General features: G+C 36.5%; 1 protein-coding gene across 6 annotated transcripts in view; it reads right to left on the bottom strand.

Moving 5' to 3' along the window:
- Positions 1–45: 45 nt before the first annotated feature.
- DIDO1 (death inducer-obliterator 1) overlaps positions 46–24,391 on the bottom strand; it is a 91,704-nt gene continuing 67,358 nt past the window's right edge. For 4 of the 6 annotated variants that reach the window (XM_030533564.1, XM_030533562.1, XM_030533563.1 and 1 more), the window contains 6 exons: positions 24,161–24,296; positions 23,235–23,775; positions 22,186–22,339; positions 19,272–19,361; positions 17,557–17,752; positions 46–5,286 (listed from right to left, as the gene is read on the bottom strand). In XM_030533564.1, coding sequence (XP_030389424.1) covers positions 1,844–5,286; positions 17,557–17,752; positions 19,272–19,361; positions 22,186–22,339; positions 23,235–23,775; positions 24,161–24,296 — 4,560 coding nt within the window. In that variant the 3' untranslated portion in view covers positions 46–1,843. Of the gene's footprint in view, positions 5,287–15,511; positions 15,853–17,556; positions 17,753–19,271; positions 19,362–22,185; positions 22,340–23,234; positions 23,776–24,160; positions 24,297–24,391 lie in introns of those variants that run through there. The other 2 variants (XM_030533567.1, XM_030533566.1) reach the window with 2 other exon arrangements.

Here is a 24,391-nt window from a genome sequence, read left to right as displayed (position 1 = left end):
GATATAACTAAAATATGTGCATGGATTTCAGAAGAAGACGACAAATCTCGGTAGATGTTTATTCTACTTACAGTAACAAAAACCTGTGAAGTCCCACATTTTAATGTACAGTGATATATTTTGCAATATAAAATACAATTTACAGAAATTTCTATCAAGTAAACCTAAACAAACACACTTGATTTTTGCATACTTTTATGTATGTTTTTAAATTAGAAACATCCCAGTAAAAAAAAAAGAAAAGAAAATCTTACATCATAGTAGATGTTTGCATTTAATACCACCTCTTTCTGCATTTTATCATTTTGACTACCGGTTTCGAATACAGCCCATCATTTAAATCAGCTGAGTCCTTGATATTTAAGGAGTTCAAAGATGCACCAATATAAAGTGTAAAATCTGTAGTGATGTATATGGAATAGTGCCACTTATAATGTAGACTTCAAGATGCAAATGTTAATAGGAATCTAATTTTACATTTGCAAAACTATTTTATAAAAATATCAAAATATTCACCCAACTGCAAATGTACAAGTTCAAATAAATTAGCAGGATTTTCTGTTTCACACTTCAGACATATGTACTTGAAGAATACATGAAAAGTAGCAGTATGCTGTATTGCACAGTGAAACGCTTTCCCTCAAGCTATCGCATTAAACTAATATCACCTTTTCCATTTCAAACTTTATGCAAATGTTTATTTTCAGTGGCCAACTTTTAAATACACCATCAACATTATTATGGATTGCCAAAAAGCACTGACATTTTAGTTCGGGAGCAAAATACTTCTTGTCAATAAATTACAGAAAAAGTAGAGAAAATCCTTAAACCTCTAAATAGAAACATTCTGCAAACAAAATGCTTTGAAAGAATCAGCATAACCAAAATAATAGCGTTAGTAGTATATTTAATCAGCTTATTTTCCATTCCTTTGGTTTACCAGTTTATTCATCTACAAATTTTAATTATTTGCCAATGTATGATATTTTTAAAACTTCAGAGTTCCACTGGATACAGAAGTGTTATATTTTCTTTAATTATATTTTTGTAAAAATGCAACATTTAAAACCTTGCAGCCTCATGAAAAAGTTATTTATGTAGAAGCCTGTGTTTCTTGGTTGAACTCTCAACAGCTGGATTCCATAACTCAAAATACCTTTATATAAAAAGGAAGATAGTGCACTTTTAAACTTGTTATTTCATGTTCAAATACTCTGTCAGTTACAAATAAGTAATAACACTGTTCTTTTGCAGCCATTTCTTAAATACACACAGTCCATCCATTGCAAGATCACAAGACAACAATATCAGACTTCTCTTGTAAAGCATGTGCTGTGGAAACAACTTTTTACACCAAAATATTACATAAATGAGATGTAAAGGTATGGCTCCTAAGGTTTTGATTAGATTCTCTTATAAAATTACAATTCAAGTTACTGGAAAACATAACTTTGTAATCTTAAAAAGCAATATGCTCTTTGCAGATTTTTTCCATTTCTGTATTAATTGTAAATGGAAATTTTAAGATAAAGGTGTAAGTAGAAAAAAAGAAAATCTCATAACTCTTAACGCTGTGAATTTTTGTAAGAAAAACATTATGCACAAAATGCTGCAAGTTAAAGTCCAGTATGTTCTTGCTTCTTATCTGTTTGAATATTCTCTCATTCACAGTTGTTAAAAAACTGTTTTACTTTGACAACACATTTTATAAGGCTGGCTTTACAAGGGCATTCTTGTAAAGATGAGAATATACAGTATATACAGGAGACTTCGAGTTCTTGCTTCTTTATTTGTGTGAAAAATTAATCGTTATTTATCGAGTACAATTAATTATGAATTGTTTCTATGTCTGATTAGTGGAAGATGAAGCAACTTCTGTGTCTGCTGGCTTTTGAGTTTCCTGCTGTGATTCAGGCTTCAAATCTTTACCAGTTTCCCTACTTTTACTTCGGTCTTTACGATCTTTTCCTCTGTCCCTGTCCCTATCCCTTTCTCGATCTCTTTCTTTCTCCCTGCTTTGATCTCGGACTTTATCTCTGTCACGATCCCTATCCCTGCTTCTTGATCTGTCCCTATCACGTCTTCTGTGGGAATCTCTCTCTCTGGTTCTGGCTCTCTCTCGGTCTCTGTTTCTTTCCCATTCTTTTGCCCGCTCCAGATCTTTCTCCCTATCTTTGTTTTGGTTTCTCTCTCTGTTTTTATCCCAGTCTTTGTCTCTGTGTCTCTCCCAGTCCCTTTCCCTATCTCTATTCCAGTTTCTGCCATGATCTCTTTCCCAAGGTCTGCCATGTTCCCGATCCCTTCGTCTTTCTTCAAACCCTCTGCTTTGTCGATTCTCTGACTGCTGACTTTCTGGCTGATCTAATACCTTTTCTTTATTTCCTCCTTCATACCTCTCCCTCTGCCTCCCTTCAAAAGTCTGACCTCTAAATTCAGTATTTTTGCCCTCTCGGAAGTCGGACACTGGCCATTGTGCTTCTGACTCAGGTCCTTGTCCTGAAAGATTAGGAAGAGAGGCAGATGGTCCTGCTTCATCCCACATCTCCTTCCTGTGTTGCGGTGGATGACTTGGAAGTTCCAGGAGTGGTCTAGGGGTTGGTTTCATACCTTGTGGAGGTTGCCCTTGAAAATGAAATCTAGAAGGGGGAGGTTCATTTTGTTCTGGAAATAATGCAGGTGTAGTTCCTCTTGGTCCACCAAAATGAGGTGGGGCTGGCCCTCTCTGGTTTGGAAATCTGGGTGGTGGACTCCCTCTCCGTTCTTCAAAAGGTGGTGGCAAAAGTCCCCTGGGCCCTGGTATGTGACTTGGAGCTGGACCTCTTTGCCCTTCAAATTGATTTGGATGAGGGCCTCTTGATCCTCCAAAATGACAAGGTGGTGGACATCTTGGCCCTCCAAACTGAGGTGGTGGAGGGCCTCCTCTCTGTCCTTTAAATTGAGATGGTGGTGGTCTTCTTTGACCTCCAAAATGAAAAGGTGAAGGCCCCCTATTTCCCATAAACTGGGGTGGTTCTGGTCCTTCAAATTGTCCAGGAGGCCTAATCATTTCATTATATTGGGAATCTGGGAAGTCTCTTTGTTCCATGTGAGGTTCCCTACGATCTTCAAACTGAGATGGCGACATTCCTCTTGGAACACCAAGATAGGAAGGTGAAGGGCCCCTATTGTCACCAAAAAGAGGAGGTGGTCCATGTTGTGTAGAAAATAATGAAGGAATAGGTCCTTTTTGTCCTCCAAATCTACCAGGTGGAGGTCCTCTTTCTCCATCATTATTTGGAGACGAACCATGCTCTTCTGAAAACTGTGGTGCTGGTCCTCTCTGCCCAATAAAATTGGGTCCATGAGGTCCCACAGATGCACCAAACATCAGTGGTGGAAGCCCTCCTTTTTGCCCAGACAAAGGAAATGGAGGCCCTCCTCGGTTTTCCTCAAAGTGTTGAGGGAGAGGTCCTTTTTCTCCCTCACTTTGAACAGCTGGAGATTCAGTTTGTTCTGCAAACTGACGGGACTGAGAATTTCTTTGATCTTCGTACTGTACTGAAGAGAGACTTCTTTCGGGTTCAAAGTGACCAGCTATCTTTTCCTGAGGTGTAAAGATTGGATTTGAAAAAGAATCTCTTCCTACTGATGGAGAATTAGCATCTTGTGACTCATTTGACCAAGGTACTTTATGCAAATCTTGCAAAGACTGACCATCATTTGGTGTAGGGAAATTGGGCTGAAAAGATGTACTGGGAGGTGTTGGAAGCAGTACTTTACGTAAAGGCTTGGATGGGGACGTTTCTCCAGAAGCTGTTTGATTCACACTTTCCAGATGAACTTTAGCAGCGTTTTCAAACTTGACATTAGGTGCATCTTGTTCAGAGACTGTAGCCACTTTTTCACCTGGAACCCACTTATCCTCACTATACCCAGCCTGGGTAGCAGAAATTAATGTTTTATCTTCCTTGTCAAGTGATGTCTGTAATAAACCTGGATAACTGGCTGGAATAACTTCTTTTGTAGGTGTCTCATTGTGTACTATTTGTGGCTTTATCCGAGAATCAGCACTGTCATTATTCTCTGTTGCCATCCTTCTAGCCTGTCGAGGATCTCTACTCTGTCTCAGATCAGAGCCCTGGTTTAGCACTTGTGCTTGCTGATTTGAGGATGAAGGTGAATCTGATTTTTCTGTAATTTGTTGTTCCTGCTGGAATAAGTCAGACTTTGTTATGGATGATTTTGGTGGAGGTGACATTAAAGCATCAGACACTGAAAAGTGAGCCATTGAAACACCAACAGCTGCTCTTTGTTGTCTGAGGGCTTCTTCTTGTTCTTCCAGTTGTCTTTTCTGTTCTTCTATTTGTTTGTTTAATTCATCCAACATTTTTTGCTGTTCTACCAAGGATGAGGGAGCAGACACATCAGGCATATATGGGGTGGATGTTTCCACAGCATTGCTTTTCACATCTGCATACATTTTATTAGGCAAATCATCAACAGTAACTTTTGCTTCTTCTAAGATCGTTTCATCTTCTGGATCATAGGCCTCATCCTCTTGTTCAGATGTTTCACAAGGTTTTTCAAGATCATACAGTTTTTCACTTTCAGCAGTATGTATTTCAAAAGCTCTGTCTGGCTCATACTCTTCTTCAGGATCATATGGTCTGTCATCTTCTTCTTCTTCTATAATTTTATCTTTAGACATCTGCCCAAACTGCTGTACAATTGGATCTAATAAAGGAGCAGCTGACACTCCATCTATTGTAACTTGAGCTTCCTGGTTTGAAGACTGAACAGTTTCAGAGTCCTTAGTAACCGACTCAAAAGCTTTCTTTTTTCCAAAAAGAGTCTGCAAGATGTGCTCAAGAGGTGTGGCTGTTTTTGAAGAACACGAAGTTGTAGAAGATGAAGTTGTTGTGCCAGTGACTGTTGCTGTTGCTGAAGTTGGAACTGGCAGTATCATAGTTGTTGTGGTTCCTGTTTTAATCGATGACAGTATTTTTAACACTGATGGTGTTATTGTAGATGGTTCTTGAATGGGAAGCGGTGGTGGTGGTGGGGGAGATACAGGTGGCGTTGTACTTACAGCAGTTTCTCCAGAATAAAGTGTGTATTTTGAAGGTTTCTTTTCTTGCTGAGAAACAATAGGGCCTTTAGAGTACACTGATACTTCCGTTTCTTCCTGTATTTGAATTCTGCTGCGCTTTTCTTCCATCTTGTCTGACTCCAGAACAGTTGCAGGACGTTTACCTTTTTGACAAATCACTAATCCAAGAATTAAATTTGGACGTGATGATTCAAGACCTGGAAGACAAACAAGATTGTGTTAGAAAGTAGTTATTTATCCTTAAAGCAGTAACCGATTGATCTACAACAGCACTGAAAGCACACAACAGAGAAAATACATACGATCAATACAGATAGTGTGCAACTTCTGTTTGAATTGCACTATATGTAGTTATGTCAGATTTTTCACTAGTCCTTTTTTTTAAAAAAAAGGAAGTACATTATAGGATATTTCAGTTAAAAATATATTCTCTGATACTTTTCTTGTAAAATATTTTAATTGAAAAAACTAGCAATAGGTGGCAGTACTAAAATAGTGACTTCCTTATTAACATAAAAAATGAAATCTCTGTGTTAGAAATATATTTCATTAAATATTTTTTCATACTAGTGTACCTTGTTCACTTCTCAAAGCTAACATGCTATTGCAATGGTTAAAAAAATCAAATAAGTTATCAGAAAATATACTGTAACTAATGGAGAGAAAATGTGGAAAGCCTGCTGCAATAATACATGCATTCAGAATACCTAAGTAACAATAAAAAATACAAAGAATTATTAAAACATTTAGCTCATGCCACTTGAATATTTCCAAACTATTTTCTATAGTACATTAAGAATATGGTAACTTTGTCTTTAAAAGCACATTTTTTAAAAGAGGTCAACATTTTGTTTAGCTTCAAAGGAAAATGCTTAACAAAAAGGCTTATATAACTAGCATAGTAAATCATCAAAGAGAAAAAGGGACTATATAAATATTTAGATAGATCCACATTTTTTTATTCTAAATGATAATCATATTCTTAAAGCTGTTTATTTTTGTTAGAGTACTGGTATTAGATTAGCTTCAAAAACTTAACTGGGATGTGTTTAATAAGTAAATAGTAACAGTACTAAAATCATTTCCTTGTTGAAAATTCTTTATGATAATTTCAGCTCATTTTAAGGATGAAGCTATTTTTTAAAAAGAGAAGTGTAATAAAAGCAGGGAAGCTGGAGGCTTACTAGCATATCATACCAAGGCCTATCAGACAAGTTAAGGGTAAAGTAGAGATGATGTTTGATATTCGTGGAGGTACAAAAGAAAAGATTTAAAAAACTGATTTGAAAATTCTACCAGAAATATGATCTGTACTGTGGAACATCCCTTTGCACGTTATGCAGTAAGACACCAATTATCTGAATCACTGAGCCAGCTCCAGATATGTTTAAATAATTAGAGTACAATTAGGAACATAAGTTCACAGTTTATTAGATAAAGACTTCCAGACAGAAGCTAGGTATGGATAATCTGGAGCCTATACATTGTACATATGTGCTTCAGTCATTAATGCCTGTATTGTTATTGGTTTAGCTGTATTATGACAATACCTATTGGGATTGGGATCCCATTATGCTGGTGTTGTACAAACACATAGCAAGACAAAGTCTCTGTCCCAAAGGGTTTACAATCTAATTTAAGAGAAAACAAGTGAATACAGCACACGCTAAAAAGGGGACAGGAGAGGCAGGACAAGAGTATCAGAAAATCGTGTGTGAACATAAATTAGCCACTGCACAATTTGATTGCAAGTAATTTTAATATATGTAACTATTCATAATCTCCAATGGACTTCTTCATAGCATTACCTGTGGGCAATTTCCTGTAGGCTTCATAGTAAAAATAGATCTTGAGGAGAGGGTAAATGGCTATACGGATCAGTTTGGAGAGGGCATTCCAAGATGGGGTGACATGGAAGAAAGCTTTAAGATGCTTGTTAGATAAATGAACAGGAGTATGGGTCTCGCAGAAGAGAGGACAATGTGATGTTCAACCTTTCATAATTGAATGTTAACCATTTAGGGCATGGTGCTCCAGCTCTTACAAAAGTGAGTAGTCTCATTAAATTAATAGGAATTACTCACCTAAGTAAAAGCTTCAGGATCAGGTCATTAGGAAAGCACTTGCTAAACTGACAGGAAGATTTTAGGATATAGACAAAGACATTTTTGAAGGGTGTCCATAGGGACTACTTCACACTATTTTATTTAATTCCATTCTCCCCTCCCACGCAACTTCCAATGATACTTGGGGAGGTTAATCAAGTGAACACAGGATGGTGGGCAATGAACAAACCCATTACATGCCTCTGGTTACTGATATAATCTATACAAGCATTCAGATTTTTGTTTGTGTACTGTAACAAACTGAAAAGTATTTCCACCAGTAACATAATGGCGTAAAAATCTAGAAAGCTCTTTGATTATATTTTAAGCCCAGCCCCCCACCCCCAACAGTCTTTCCAGAACAATTGTCTGTATAATAGGACTAATGTAATCTAATATATTTAAAACAGCTTCTTATGACGGCACTACAGTTTTACATTTCTAATTTTTTTCTTCAAATGTAGCAGGGGAACAGTTTTCTTCAAACTCTTGCCTCTTTTTCTTGCGTTGATGAGATTCTCTAGTAAGTCTTCTACTGACAGATGTTGCATATTTCAGTTAACTGATACTGTTGTCCACATCACACCCACTCATGGAAAATTTTATATTTTGCTTTCATTATTTTCAAAATTACTGTGTGATATTCCTAGGCTTCAGACTAACTAACCATTTTGTCAAACATTAATCCTTCAGCAACAACTGAAGCTCTCATGCTTATCATAACTGTATGGAGGCAGCATTCCTCAAAGGACATGACTGCTAAGATTTAAACATTAAAGCAAGAGAATTTAAAATCATATCATGAGTCTGCTGTCAATTGTGGGGGAAACGGCACTAATCTGAAAACTCTGAATACTTCTGAGGGCAACTGGTAAATGTATGGTGAATCTGTTTTAAGTGAATACCTAAGCAACCTGCAAAAATTGGTTGCCTACTAAAAGTGGTCTTTATAAAAGAGAAAAAATTGTAACGAAAATCTTGAGGCTACCCTACAGTGATCGCTTAAAACAGGGGTCACCAACCTTACAGAAGTGGTGTGCCATGTCTTAATTTATTCACTCTAATTTAAGGTTTTGTGTGCCAGTAATACATTTTAACGTTTTTAGAAGGCCTCTTTCTATAGGTCTATAATAGAAAACTAAACTATTGTTGTACGTGAAGTAAATACGCTTTTTAAAATGTTTAAGAAGTTTCATTTAAAATTAAATTCAAATGCAGAGCCCCCTGGACTGGTGGCCAGGACCTGGGCAGTGTGAGTGTCACTGAAAATCAGCTCGCGTGCTGCCTTCGGCACCTGTGCCACTGGTTGCCTACCCCTGGCTTAAAAGAATTGGTTAGCTACTGGAAGTGGTCCTCAGCATAGGTTTAAGTATATTGAAAAACAGAGTGTTCTCTTCTACTAGAATTTAAATGTTTTATAGGATAAATTCAGACATAAACCTCCATGCCTTGATTCATGAACTCACCCAGTTTTCTCAAGTATTGCTGCTTGTATGGTATGTAACACTTCTTGTTTGTGAGAACATGGATCCTAACACAATATCAGTCTGCATGAGCTACATCAAATCCAATTGCTTGTACAATAGAGTTAAAGTCTCATAATTTAGATGTTAAAAAAAATTAACTGGGGATGGTGTTTGACCCATTATTGTAAACATTCCTTTATTTTTATTTTTGTAATAAATACTGTGCTCCATTTATGTGAATTCTGTGTCATAGAGATATTACTCAGACCTAAATTTAGCGTTTCACAAATACTGCCAGTTTTCTTCCCCCTCTGCCATAACTTTATTTCAAATGAGATAACCTTAAAATAAACTTAAATCAGTCATAGGAAAAGAGAGGCAAGCTGCACCGGAAGATACTGGGACTTTCAGAGAATCTGAATTTTCTAGTGGAAAAAAGATAACATGGGTATTGAGGCGGGATGGGGTCAGGTAGGTTAGAAACTAAACATAAAGCATTCTCTTGGGAAAAGACCTTAGAAATCTTTGGTCTGTCCAAAGACAACCTATCTTGCACTCAACTGCTTAAAGTCAGCTGTAGCAGTTCTGATGAGTCTGGGTATCAGGAATTTAGCAAGAGCCCATTTTAGCACTATTTAAAATTAAAGTTTATTAGATAAATTCAGGGATTTGCTTGGTTAAGGATTCAATCTCACTATCCCTTATAACTTAATCTTTCAAAAGGAGAGCTAGTGAAATAGGAAAATACCCGATTTGTGAATGTTTGTGGATATAAATGTTGAGTTTGGTTCACCGTGAACTGAGAGGTCAATTTCTTATTTGCAAGTATTCGGATGACCATTATGTAGTCATGTAAATGTTGAAAAATCCTGAAAGTTTCACCAACTTCTATTTGTCCAAAAATCCTTATTAGGAGTTTGCTCTTCTTCTGCCTTCAAAGTTTCAGTTATCTAATCAGGAGTAGAGGCAATGCCTTGTGACTTAAGTGACTGGTTACTGCTCAAATTAAAAACACTGAATAATTTACTTGTTTAAAAAAAAAAACCCTCATAGGATGGAAAATATCCAGTATAACTACTTGGTGAAGCAGAAATTAAGATCTGTTTGCAAACTACTCATTAACTAAAAAAAGGGTAAAAATTTGTAACAAAATATTTGAAATAGTTCAACCAGCTCTAGTCAAAACACTAATAGCATTCAAAAACTTTATTAAATGTATTTTAAGTATTTACCTCAATAAATCAGATCTGTCTAGAGCTTGATAATCATCCTAATCCATGATTATGTTTTGATATTGTAATTTAACAATAGTTCATATCAAATTGTACATAATACTTGCCTTTCAATTATCATATATTCCAAATTTCATCAAAATAGGAATTTTTTAGAAGTTTGTAATCAAAACTATGCTAGCATCTCATTTACATACATTTTCATAAACCCAGGGCAAAAAGTTACTCTTATATTCAGAAGTGGTCTGATTTTGAAAGATGCTTTGGACTTGCAGTAACTTGAATTCAAAGGGATTTGTGAGTGACGAGCACTTCTAAAGATCAGACAGCTTCCATGTAGATGTCCAAATATCACTTGAAGTGTCTAATTTGAAGAACCAAGGTTTGAAAATGCTGACCTCATTCTACAACTAATCCCTAACAACTGGTTTTCAGGTGGTAAGGCATTTTAAAAGTGCTATAAACTAATGTAACAAAATGAATTTAGTAGGTATATTTTAATGATGAATTAGTTTTATATCTATGTCTATATCTATAAAAAGCCTTTATCCCACTATATGTTTGAAGTCCAGCTGCTGATTTTGTTAAACTGTGATCATAGAAATACAGGTTACACTAAATGCTCATTTCCCCATATGCTTGCCCTTCTACTCCTTATGTACATCTTTTACAATACTTTGTTTTATTTGTATAGACCAAGATATGTTACTCTTACTTTCATTATTGCAAGCTCAAATTAAACTCTCACTTGTAGCACGTTTGATAATTCAAAACCGCCACTGGAGTTCTGTTCTCGGTTTTAAAATATGCACTGATGAAGTAGGTTAAAATATACTTGCTGAATGGAACAGTCTTCTTTTTCTATGATGAATATTTGTGTCATCTTCTTCCACTGTCTTTAATATATCTGCTGAGATGAAAGAGTCTATTTCTACATACAGGATACACCTATTGTTGTAAAGATTTTTCTTTCCAGAAGTCTGATATTCAGATATTTTAGTGCACTATAAGTAGTGTGGGAAGAATCTGTATTCTTCCATATTTTCAGAAAAATATTTATTATTGTAATTAATCAAATCAATATGCCAACATTTATGCAATGTTTTCTACGGGGACAGAATAGATTGCTTTTTCAAATGCATCTACTTTAAATTAATAAAGGTATTTGACAGGATTTCATGTCACATTCTCACAGGAAAACTATTGAACTTTGAATCAGAGATGTAGAAGTGGATAAAAACTATCAATCAGAAATTATTAATCCTCTGATAGCAGGAGTTTCAGTGTCAGGTTTGGAGAAGGTACTGAGTGGAGTTCCACTGATGTCCATTCTGGTTCCATTACTATTTGCTGTTTTCATGATCAACATGGCAGATGGATGTATGAATACATTAATATTGACAGACAATACAAAAGACAAGAGTTAAAAATACTATATTAAGAAAGAAACCAAAATGAAGCAAGTTTAGTGGGGCAAGAACAAAATTACATATAGGGTGGGAGAAAACTGAGGTCAAGTAGTAGGAGCACAGAGAAGAGTTTGGGGGAGTATTATAATGAAGTCAATACAACATAGTTGCAAAAATAAAATAAATGCAATTGCTACACAGGATGGTATTGTGGGAGTTAGTATGTATATATAAAAAAAAAAATTCAGAAAAGTCATTTCAATTCCACTCAGAACTCAGCAGGAGAACTGTGTCAGCTTTAACACTGGATTTTAAGAAAAACCACAAATTGGATACAGTACACGGAACAACTAAAGTGAGACTTCTGAAGAAAGTAACTACATTCAGTCCACAGTAAAATGTAAAAAACCTGAAGGGGGAGACAGTATCATAAGTATGTAAAAAGGGTGATACGACAAAGCCAAGGAGCAATTTTCCCCCCCATCAATTAAGGAGGACCAAAATAAAATAAAAATAAAATAAAAATAAATAAAATAAAAAAAAATAAAAAAAGAGGGAGTAATGGTGTTGTGTTGCAGCAAAACACGTGTTTATAAATTCAAAAAGACCAATAAAATAAGCATCTAGCACACTGAGATCCTGGTCCATAAGTAGGGCCCTTTGTCACTAAAATAACACAAATAAAAAAGATTGAGTAATCACCTTCAATACAGATTCAAGGTCAAATTTGACACCAATCTTTTCACGGATGATTCAAGGATAATTAAATAAGTCCTGCCATACTGCAGCAGGACGGCCTAAGTGATCCAGTTGATGTCCCGCTTTCCAAAAAAGAGAATCAAAAATCCATGAATAAGTCACCAAAAAGTGAACAATCATACAGAAAAAATGCAAGTGTTTCCACTGAACACAAAGTGTTCCGACATATCATTTTAAATTGATTTGTTTTCCTCCTTTAGATTTATGCACCTAGTAGGGTGACCAGACAGCAAGTGTGAAAAACTGGGACGGGGTGGGGGGGTAATAGGAGCCTATAATAAGAAAAAGACCCAAAAATTGGACTGTCCCTATAAAATCAGGACATCTGATCACCCCAGCACCTGGTGAAGTAAAATGTAATAGAAAGGAAGCATGATATGTGGCAGCATAGTCCAGCAGATAGGGCGCAGGAGTAGGAGTCAGGAGACCTAGGCTCTATTCCAGCTCAGCCACTAACTCAATGTGTGACCTTAGAAAAGTCATATATCTTCTTTGGGCTTTTCCCATCTGTAAAATAGGGATGATTGTACTTACCCTCCTTGGAAAATTGCTTTGAGATCTACAGATGAAAAGTGCGAATTTGTGTGTGAGCGCCATTCAGACTATATTTAGGGATGATACAGTGAAACACAGTAAACTCCTACTGGAATAACCTGGAACTGCCACCTGATAATACTTCAGATACTACAGTATTTTGATGAATATCTCTAATGGACATCTTCCCATTTTCCCTCAATTTTTAAATCCCAATTAAACGCAAGAAAATGGATGTGAAAGTTTTTCATGAAGCAATCGGTACAATTCTAGTTTAGACGTCATCAGTTTCATTTTGTCAGTCCACCATAACCAGGAAAGAAATGTATAATTTCTATTTGTATAATGGAACTCTTCTGCACAGTTCTAATATCTTCTAGCTAGGATTTTTGAAATGGTGGCAGAAAAAGGTTTTATGTTTACTACATCATCTACTTATTGCTTGCTCACTTATATCTGTATTTTCCTTAACAGATTTCTGCTGATATGTTCTGGTTTCTTGATAAACTGTAATTTAAGGTACAGTGAGACTGTTAGGCAACATCTATGAAAACATTTAAATTTAAAGAGACAATGACCACTTTCCATAAAATACTTTTATTGACTATGAAGAAAAAGAAAGCAGTAAATTCCATCTGATATTACTTGAAAATGTGGATTACAATGTTTTATGTGGTGGTATTGATACATATACACATACATAGAAGAACAGAGAAAAAGTGCTTACCTGAAAAAATTCAATATTCCTATACTGTATTTTAGTTTTAAAATATTAATGCAATTAAACACTGTTACGAAACAAACACTGAACAATCAGTTCACACTTGCTAGGAATGTCTGGTGGCAGAAGTCTAAGTTGAAGGGTCTTGTATTGGGTCTTTTATTTAAACCATATGCCCTCCCCATCTTTCAGACCTAAAAGTGGAACCTGCACTTAACATCTCTTTTAATCTAAAGTGTATAATATTTTCAGATTCTCTATAGCATGGGTGGCGAAACTGTGGCTCTTTTTCCATTAAAATTCTGCTTACGGAGCCTCCCCTCCCTGCCTGCCCCCCCCCCCCCGCCATTCTCCACCTATCAGACTTGGGGAGGGTGGAACTTCGGGACCTCTACCGTGCAGCAGGGTGGTGGGGTAGGGGCTTCTGCCCAGTGGGAGGGGTGGGTCTCAGGGCTACATCCCCATGGGAGGCACTTGCCAGGGCTTGGGATTTTAGCAGGAGTGGGGCTGAAGCTCTGAACCCCATCATGTGCCTCCTGCGGGGCTGAAACCCTCAAGCCTCGGCAGATGCACTCTTGCTCTCGAACTTTTGAAGGAAGTCTCGGAGGGTCAGTAAGTTTGGCCACCCCGATCTATAGTTCAGATGCCAGTAATTCTAGGTTTAAAAGCATCCTATAAATAATTAACTAAAAATGTTGGACTAACCTTGTTAGCAATGCCAATTAATTTAGTCTGATACTCCCCAAAAAGATTTAATTTTACACATAAAGTAGAAGAGCAATGATACTTCAAAGAAACAATTAGAAAATCCTTTATGACCTGCAGAAGTTAGGTGGTTAATAGAGTAAGAGCTTGGTGAGTGCCATAAACTGATATAATTTCCTTCCTAACACTTCTTTTTTAATAAACTGATGCCACAAAGCATATTGGCCCACTAAAGCAGAAAAGGGAAAGTCAAAACTTTTCCAATGAAGTTATCATGAACTATTTAAAAGAGGGAAAATGGCTGAAATAGTATAGTTTGCATTTGCAAAATAGTTGTATTACTTCCAATTAAGGCATAACCATCAATTAGTAAGAAAATGCATGTCACTGTATATACTTCAAGAGAGAAGCAAATACAGTGCAAAAAATAGATATATGTATACACAAGTAAAAATCTTTTAACCAGTAATGTGTTGTATTCTATGAAAACAAAGCCAATCCTTTGAAAGTTGTTGATACTGGCCATTTGGACACTCCCAGGTATAGAATCAGATACAATCTTTTGGACAGTGAGCGTTTTGCCATTAGGATCATTGGCTATGGAATTCTTTTGCTTACAGTTACTATCTTAGCCCATTTTGAAGTACATTTCTTTTGGTGAAGAGGGGTCATTTTAAGAATCCCTCATTTCACCCTTTACTTCACCACCACCACCACCACCAACTGGAGGTCCTGGTGGCAGATGCAATTCCCTCTGGAGTCCAACAGCATCATGTTAGAGTCATACACTTGAAATCACAAAAAATACACCCCTTCCTCAAGAGACAGTGGTTTTTTTTTTTTTATAACACTCCAAACTTTGTTGGCATGGAAAAAATCAGTAGAGACATATGTAGCACATAAAAATTGAAATGACAAAAGACCCAGATTTTCAAAAGTAACTAGTGATTTTGAGTACCCAACATGAGACCTTAAAGGGGCCTGATTTTCAGAAAGCAATGTTAAAATTAGGCTCCTTGAATGTCTAGTTCAGAAACCTAAACTGAGGTGTTCAAATCATTAGTCACTTTTGAAAATCTTGGTCAACCCCGATCCCCCTCACCACCCTCCCAAAAAAAAACCTCAGCCAACCAACCCCTCTTAATACTTTATATTTGTGAAGGGACAGATGTTCTACAAAAATGATGTTGATTTTAAAACTCAATAGCTGGTTGTATTTTCCATGTATTTTATCCATGGTATTCCTTAATTCTAGTATTTGAGAAAGACTTAATTATAGAATTCAGAACCGTAACCTTTGTCCGACTAGAGGCTAATCAATTTGTGAACTTGTCTTGGGTATAATTCACTCCAGTGCAGAAGGCCCACACAAGGGCCATATGTGATATCTGCAAGTTCCTACTAAGACGATTTAAAGATTTATCAGAGAAAACTAATTAAAATTAATTGAAAAAAAAACTTACAAAGCTAGAGAAAAATCAAAGGTCAAACAAAGCAGGTACTAGGCATAGATTATTTAAGTGCTCCCCTAAGATACATTTAAATACACTACAAAGGACTGTGGGCTCCTTCGGGCTGACTGATGGGCCAGTCCTATTCCTCTTGTTCATCATGGTCCACAGGGGAAGGCACTTTGAGTGTAGGAATTTTTGTGTGTGCTAAGAAGAGTGGTCCGATGGTTAGGTTGCTAGCCTGGGACTCCAGAGACCCAGATTCAGTTCCCTGATTCAAAGATCTTCTGTGTGACCTTGAGCACATAACTTGGTACCTCTGTTACTCAGTTCCCCAGCTGTAAAATAAGGATGACAGTGCTTCCTCTACCTCACAGAGGCCTAGTGAGGATAAATACATTAAAGATTGTGAGGTGTTCAAATATTACGATAAGGGGGACCATATAAGTATGTGATAGGTAGGAATAGACACTGCCCCTTTTGTTGTAGTCCAAGAATGGATGGTTACACAACTGGCATTTCTTCCCCACTATTGAAGCCCGAGAATCTTCAGAATAGGCTTCTCTAAGATGGTGTGGGAGAGACAGGAAGGGAGTGGCACCAAAATATTTTTTTTACACTTGGCACAAAGAGCTGGCCCAAATATGAAACACTCCATGTTGTGTGTTTAATGAGGTTTGTTGAGAACATTTTAGTGTTTAGCTGGGTCCTAATCCTATGAGCATATGGAAGTTGAGGTCATTCAGCTTCTCAAGAAAGGAGCTCAGCACACTGCAGAATCTGGTCCTTGATATTAATTCTTTAAAGCATTTTGTAAAAACACCAGAACAACAACTGAGTGCTGCCTGGATTTCAACTCAAACTCTTTCAGACTCTTGAGCTGCTACCTTGTGTCAAAAACAAATTCTTATTTAGTGACTGAATTTATGCTCCTCCTACAACCTCAGTTTTAGAAGACATCAAATTCAAGTCAGAATAAAAAGAGCTATCTGAAGGATGAATTCACACTCCCCTCATTCTTACTTCTTCACTCAGTCATCAGGCCTACCCAGGAGTGGCGCCAGGGTTTTTGGCGCCCTAAGCAGGAGTCCTTCCACGCTCCCGGTCGTTGGCAGCAATTTTGCAGCGGAGGGGTCCTTCTGTGCTCCCGGTCTTCGGGGCACTTCGGCGGTGGGTCACGGAGCGAGTGAAGGACCCGCCACAGAATTGCTGCCAAAGACCCAGAGCACGGAAGGATCCCCCGCTGCCAAATTGCCGCCAAGGGCAGCAAAATGCTGCCCCCCTAAATCCTGGTGCTCTAGGCGACCGCCTAGGTCACCTAAATGGAAGCGCCGGCTTTGGGCCTACCACACAGAGAGAGGAGCAAACTGAAGCTGAATTTTACTCCCTCTGCCTGCCCTCCTTCCCCCTCAAAAATAGAATGAAAGAAAATGTATATGAGAATGATCAGGATTGTGATAATGTAATCTTCCTTCACCCAGTTGTAACTACCCATTGTGCAGCTAGACTACATTCCTATGGAGTGGGAAAATGGCTGGTTTTTTTTTAACCCAAGCCAGTCTTTGACATTTAGTGATTTAGATGGAGTTTCCAATGCCCATTAGAACACAAGCATGCAGGAAAAAAGTCATAGTTAGAGTGAGACGATGATGCTGTGAAGTTGTTGCAAACGTTACCTTTCATTTGAGCAGATATCTTGATTCCTGTGCTTTCCAAAGTTGGAATTTCCTGCCAGCTTGGTGCTGATGTGTGAGCAGTGGTGTTTTTATATAATGACTGTTCTATATACCAAGTTTTATGGATAAATTTATGCTCATAATAATGGGTAAGCCAAGCCTACTGCAGAAAGGACTGTATTGATTACAGGTTATTTTATCTTTGGGGCAAAGAGTTTACTTATTGCTACTCTCAAATTACAGGTTTCATTTTTACAACTATTTTTAAATAATGAACTACTTTTCCATTGGTACTTACTTGAGGGCATGTATTACACCTAAAATCAGTAACATCATTTGTCTTGGTTAGAATGTTTGAAATTGATTTAATTTTGAGTACCATTTATCCTCCCACAAATTATGTGCTTACCTGGTCCCTCAAAGGGCAAGAGTTTGGATGGAATTGGGTCCTTAGCACTCAGCGGGATCAAGTAGAGGTCCTTTACGTGTCTGTTGTTATTAGCTACAACACCAAAGCGACCACGACTGCTAAAATAGGAGTAGAGAGAAATATAGGCAACTTCCTCTTCTTCTGTTGCAGGGTGGAAACGAATCAAGCACAGTTCCTACAATACAAAAGTACAAGGGGAAATTGTTGATCTAGTGCTAAACTAGCAAATTAAGTGCTAAATGGGATGTTACTACATTGGAAAGTACTTCACTTTTAATTAAAAGAAAAACAATGTTCCATAAATTGTGGCAATAATCAACACCAACTGTCTACATTAGGGCAATACTGTAACTGAAACGAATATATCTGTGCTTAAAACTATTATTTTAAATTAAAAATAGAATTAGTTTTAAGCCCTACACAATTTTGAAAACAAACCTTACTTGTCTATCTTGCATCTAAATATTGCCTCTTAATAAATCAGTAGTCTGAGCATTCCAGCAATACTGATGATGGGAATACACTTACTGTGATGCATCATGACAGATATTAATATTGAAAGGCATGGATTTTCTATTTCCATCAAAGTGTTTTTAATGGTAAAGCCTCTTGCCTACATTACATAATCCCTTTTCCTCTTTTAAACTTGAAAGTAAATATTTAGCACTAAAGAATTAAATTCTCTTGGTTCACTCATTTACTCACAGAAGAGCAGTAGTAAGGCATCTGAGCCATTCAACATTGTAGAGGATCAAAATGGTTAAGATGCTCAAAATATACAAATTTACATTTTTCTTCAATAAATCCAATTAAAAAATATTAACTTTTAAATGTTTCCACTGGATTCCTGGGCAACATCTCAGATAATATTGGAGGCTTAGCAAATTAGAACTATATCAGAACTGCCAATGAATACAAGCGCAAAGTACTACACTTAGGAAGGACAAATCAAATGCATGAATATGCAATAGGGAATAACTGACTAGGTGGTCGTAGTGCTGGATCTGGGAATATAGTGGATTACAAATTGAATACGAGTCAACAACGTAATGCAGTTGTGAAAAAGGCCAATATCATTATGGTGTGTATTAACAGGACTTGTATGTAAGACATGGGAAGTAACTGTCCTGCTCTAGTCAGCACTGCTGAGGCTTCAGCTGGAGTACTGTGTTGAATTCTGGACACCACACTTTAGGAAAGATGTGGACAAACTGAAGAGACTCCAGAGAAAAGCAACAAAATGATAAAAGGTTTAGAACCCCTGATTAATGAGGAAAGGTTAAAACAATTGCGCATGAGGGGACCTGATAACTGTCTTCAAATATGTTAATGGCTGTTATAAAGAGGATCAATTCTCCATGTCCACTTAAGATAGGATAAGAAGTAATAGGCTTAATCTGCAGCAAAGGAGATTTAGGTTAGATATTAGAAAAAAATTTATAAGTGTAGTTAAGTGCTAGAATAGGCTTCCAAGAGAGGTTGTAGAATTCCCATCATCGGAGGTTTTTAAGAACAGGGTGGACAAACACCTGTCAGGTATGGTCTACATCTGTTTGGTTTTGCCTCAGTACAGGGGGATGGACTTGAAAACTTCTTAAGGTCTCTTCCAGACCTACATTTCTAGGATTCTATTATTATGTTTTATAAAATTAGTTTTCTTCTTCACTGCTAAACATAGGATTTTAAGTGAGTACCTTGGAAAGGGAAGATTTGAGTTTGCCAACATAATCCCAGACTGTCTTCGGTGAGATCCTCCCACCAATATGAATTGTATCTGGTAAATCCTAAACAAGAAGTATTACACGGTAATATGAGAAAGCATCACAAACACACAATATGTTGTTTAAAAGTAATGCAGATTGCCCCATCCCAACAGCCTATTGGATGCTATGCTCCAGGAACAGGAGGTTATAATATTATAATATTTTAGCCTGCCTTTTATGACTTAGGTGATACAGTGTATTTTAATATGAGATTGCCTATTTCTTAACTGCAAGGTGAATGTAGTTATTGCACATTACTGGGAGGGTGACAGCGTATTACAAGGAAAGAGGCAGTCCAGAATGACAATGAAAGCTGAAGGACTTCCATATGCACCATTAGCTAAATCTGCTCATTTGCTTTGCACGGAGCAGGTAAGCACTTCTTTCTATACACAAGTGAATTTTTTAACACCCTAATTCCCAGCATAGCAGTACAAATTCTTCTCCTGACTTGCAATTTAACAGAATGTTATGCCCCATGAATACGAGTCATGTGTGTTCTAGTTAGGGTCTCTCAGTCAGAATGCTACAGGAAATTTTATCAGTACAAATACTGTAAGTGATTACCACCATGGCTCCCATATTACAACTAAAAATAATAAAGTTGTGCCCTAAAACCACATTTATATTTTGATAGAAAATATAACAAATACCCTCATAAAATGTGCTTTAAAAAGAGAGAAAGTTTCCAACCTGTTCTGATATTAACAAATGCAAGCTTTTTTGTACAAGGTCACTCAAATCTGCATACTCCCAGAAATAAAATATACCTCTACTATTTGTTTTTATTCAATTACAAATAATAAAAAGTGCAATATCTCACTTCTCAGAGGACCATATAAATTGCCATAGTTGATCAGACCAGTGGTCATTCTAATCTAATACCAGAAGATCATAGTTCTTAAACTTGGCCTGAAAAATTTATTTTTTTTTTAAATTGTGCCTCTAAGTAAGTTTTATGCAAAGTCCATTTTTTAAACTGCTGCCTTTTCCATGCCAAGAGTGGCTTAAGACAGTCATAGATCCCTCAAAACATCAATTCAGGTACTGAAACCAAAATAAGGCCATTTTTAGCTCTTAGAGGAACCGAAGGATCCTGAAGCCTTTTAATAACTAAATAATTCTTACGGTTTTTAAAATGGGCTTTTTGTTTTAGAACTACAGAACTTGATCCAAAAAGAATTACTGTAAAAAACAAAAAGTTAAATTTTTCTTTAAAAGTGAAGTCTCTATTTTGAGTGGAACAGCAGTTTGTCTGAACATATGCACAAATTGCCATAAATTCAGGCCTTTAGATTTGAGGTTTTTGGTGATGATAACCAATAAAATGCATCCAATGCAAAAGAGAAAAGAAATTATACATAAATTAAAAAATGAAAGTAGCGTTTATCAAATAAACACCAGAAAAACACCGGATAGGATTACTGAGTACTAAGGGCTTGTCTACTCAAAGCAGTGATGTGGACTACGGGGGGCGGGGGGAATTTCTAAAGCGCAGTGTGTTGCGCATTAAGTGGCCATGTAGACGCTGTGGGTGCGCTTTAAAATAGCGCTATTTGAAACAGTACACTAGGGAACATTCCGAAGTATATGTTATTGTAATGAGTAATTTATATAATAATCATTATTCAATGCAGTGTATCAAACAGACAACATGGAAAACCCCCTGATTTTGGACAGATACATAAAACTAAAGAATTCCTAAAAATAACCCCCCCACAATGCCATTTCTAAACCCTGAAAAACAGATGCCCTACATATATTACATATTTAAAAGTCTGACTGCCCAGAGTCAGACAGATCAAAAACAACACTGAAAACTGGACTTTTAATATAGGCTTACTGGATCTACAACAGAAATTTTCCAACTTTAGCGGGAACCACATACACAGCTGAGATTTAATCCAGTGCTCAGTGAAGTCACTGGGCATTTTTCTGTTGACTTCAATGAGCACTGGATCCAGCCCAGATGGCCTAATTTCTAGATGCAGGGTGGGATTTTCAAAAGTTTCAAAAGAACTGGCCTAACTCTGTTCCCAAGGAAGTCAATAGTAAAACTCCCCCTGACTTCAACGGGAGCAGAGTCAGGCCAATGCCAAGTGTTTTTGAAAATCCTACCCATATTGTTCAATATTACAGGTGCAAAAGAAGGAAGGTGTAAGACAACATCAGTCTTAACTTTACAGTTTTTGTGGTCCCCTAGTAATAGGAGATTATAATAATAAAAGAAAATTAGTTCCTTAACAGAAAACAATTTCTTTTGTTCAATGCAGTAAAATATTTTAAAAAGGTAAAAGATGCATTGCTTGAAATTATAATTGCTATTCTAAAAGTATTATTAAGTATTTTGTTTTTGTATTCAAATATAAAGCAATTTTTATACTTGCTACCAGCATTTAAAAAGCTCAGAAGTGGTTTTGCACAGAGCGCCCATAGTGTCAATATTCTAATGTTAAGTTCAGTATTAGAGCAAGGTGAATAATTTAAAACTAAATTGTTGAATAACTTGTTCAAAAATATTGCTTAATAATTTTGACAATTTTTGCAATTATTATTTGACCATCTCTAGTCAGTATCAGAACTGTCTGCTTGTTTTATTCAAAATAGATACCCACTCTATGCTCCATGACAGTTGTAATGTAAACTATCAACTACTTTTTGTAGTTTATTATCATTAAAATGCAAAACTTTCACAGTGACATTTGAGCCAGATAGTTTTTCCTTTTAGTAAAGTGATGCCATTTAGTGTTGTAATAATTTCAGTGTAGCAATATTTAACAAGTGACCTGAATCCTTGTAACAAATGAAAAATATAGATGTATTCTATACAAACATCTGTTCTAACCTCACTAAGATATTCAAAACACCCAGAGACAGGATATGCTTTAGTGACAAACTTGGCCACACTTTGCATGTTAATAAATCCTTTCCAAATGGTACTGAGACGAGAAAGAAAGAGGGAAGTATCTCCATCCTGAGGGGACCGTGACTCTGTGGTGCTGCAAAACAAAATCAGGGGAAAGAAAAGGGTTAGAAATGTCACTTCCCTTTTTTTCTTCTGCCTCCTCCCACTCTTCAACTATTTAAGCATTTTAAACAAGTGAACAGATATTCCGAGAAAATTTAAACATCTAATGCGACTAAAAATCCAAATAATTATTATCTAAATTATGCTTGGAAATTAACTGAATCCTGGTGAAAGAATGCAAGGACCTACTGAAAATAAAAGCAAATATGCTGAGAGAGGGAATGAAGGGTACAGTGAGGGACATATTTTGTAGAGTCAAGCTAGCAATTTGATTATCATCTCAGACTTTATAGTAGATGTAAGCATCTTCCACTAAAAAAGTGAATGATACTGTATGTATGAAAACATCCTCATAGTAAAGAACTGAATGTGACTATAAATTATAACTGACTTTGGAAAAAAATGAAAAGCGAACAAAATCAAAAAAAGCATTTCATCCAAATTATAGAGTATGTTTGTTTCAAGTGACCTTGTCCTTTTACTAAACTGATCAATAGTGAGACAATTTCCAATCACCCCCCAAAATCAAATCTAAGAATATTTTAATTTTAGGATGAAATTCTGCTCTTAGCTATACCCATGTAAATTTGGAGTAACTCCTCTGATTCTCTCTATTTATACTATTTATACTATAAAGTTTATATACCCATTATCCCACATTCATAACACCCTTTACTTTTAATGTAGGCAGAGTATGCCATTTGGAGAGGAAAAACGAGGGGATGATAAATCAAAAGATTTTCTGAGTGAGGACATATTTTAAAATCTGAACTGCCTTTCTTCTTAATATAGAAAAAAACATATTATTGGTAGAAAACAGTAATGTCAAAGGTTCAGGAGGTTGGTTTACTATAAAATTTACACACTTGATATTTGGTGATGGTGGAACTGGCAAATATCTTGGATCTGGTGAGGATGATGGTTTTGTTAATATTGATTTAGGAGTTGTTAAAACAGATTTTGATATTTCCTGTCTGGATTCCACCATGGAAACTTTGTCAGGCACAGGGCTGGAATGCGATGCTGAGGTCACAGGACCAGATGAACTGCTCATCGCCGTTCTGGGGTCCCTGCCAGATACAGTTACTGTAGTGACAACTCCTGCAATGCAAGAAGTAGGATAAATGGAGACCTCTTCAGGTAAAGTAGATTCTGCATTATTATGCCCCTGTGTTGTAGGAAAGTACGTTGTTTCCAAGACTGACTGAGAGACTGTTTCTGTTACAGATCCAAGAGTTTCTGTTGTGTTTTCAGATACTGCCTCTGTTTCAGGCGCTGCAGTTGATGTAGAACTTTCATACTTTGGCTTTACTTCTGGCTTTGATTGTGTCTCCATCTTTTTAGCAGAAGTCATTGACAATTTTGATTTCTTTGGTGCTGGTTCATCATCAGATGCTGAAATCTGACCTTTAAATGAGACAAACAAAAGTTTTATTTATTGTTACTTGTATAATAAATCATGCTGGAAAGAAAAATCAAATAATTTATATAGCATCTGCAGCTAAGCATTCTTCTCTCTCTCTCAAAACAGAAAATAGAGTTTACTACCTATACTAAATAAATAACTAAGTAGAGTTAAGGTGGTCTAAATAGAAAAAGATAATTATATCAATTAATTCGACACAACTATAAAAAGGACCAGTTTATTCAACACGGGCTTGGTCCTAGCCTACCAAAGTCAATAGACATCTTCCCATTGACTTCAGTGAGTGTTGGACTGGCCCTTTACACATAACATTTCTTATGTGCAACACTAAATTGACATTATCTCTAAACTGAACATTATGTATACCTGTACAGATTTTGCAGTTCAGGTCAAAAAGATGGGCTCGATGCTGACTTGTTGTGTCCTTTAACATACTGCTAAAAATATCCAGAAGGGGAGCACTACTTTTCTCTGGTGCATCTCGGGTTGATTCTTGCTGCTCCTAAAAATGAACAAATGCAAAACCAAAAATGACTGGTTGTTCATTAATTTCAAATATATCAAAGCCTTTGGAATCCATAGTTTGAATTTTAAGCT

This window comes from Gopherus evgoodei, chromosome 14, assembly GCF_007399415.2.
Source record: "Gopherus evgoodei ecotype Sinaloan lineage chromosome 14, rGopEvg1_v1.p, whole genome shotgun sequence".
NCBI classification, from domain to species: domain Eukaryota; kingdom Metazoa; phylum Chordata; order Testudines; family Testudinidae; genus Gopherus; species Gopherus evgoodei.
Note: the sequence above shows the minus strand (reverse complement) of the source record. Positions and strands in the feature narration are given on the sequence as shown.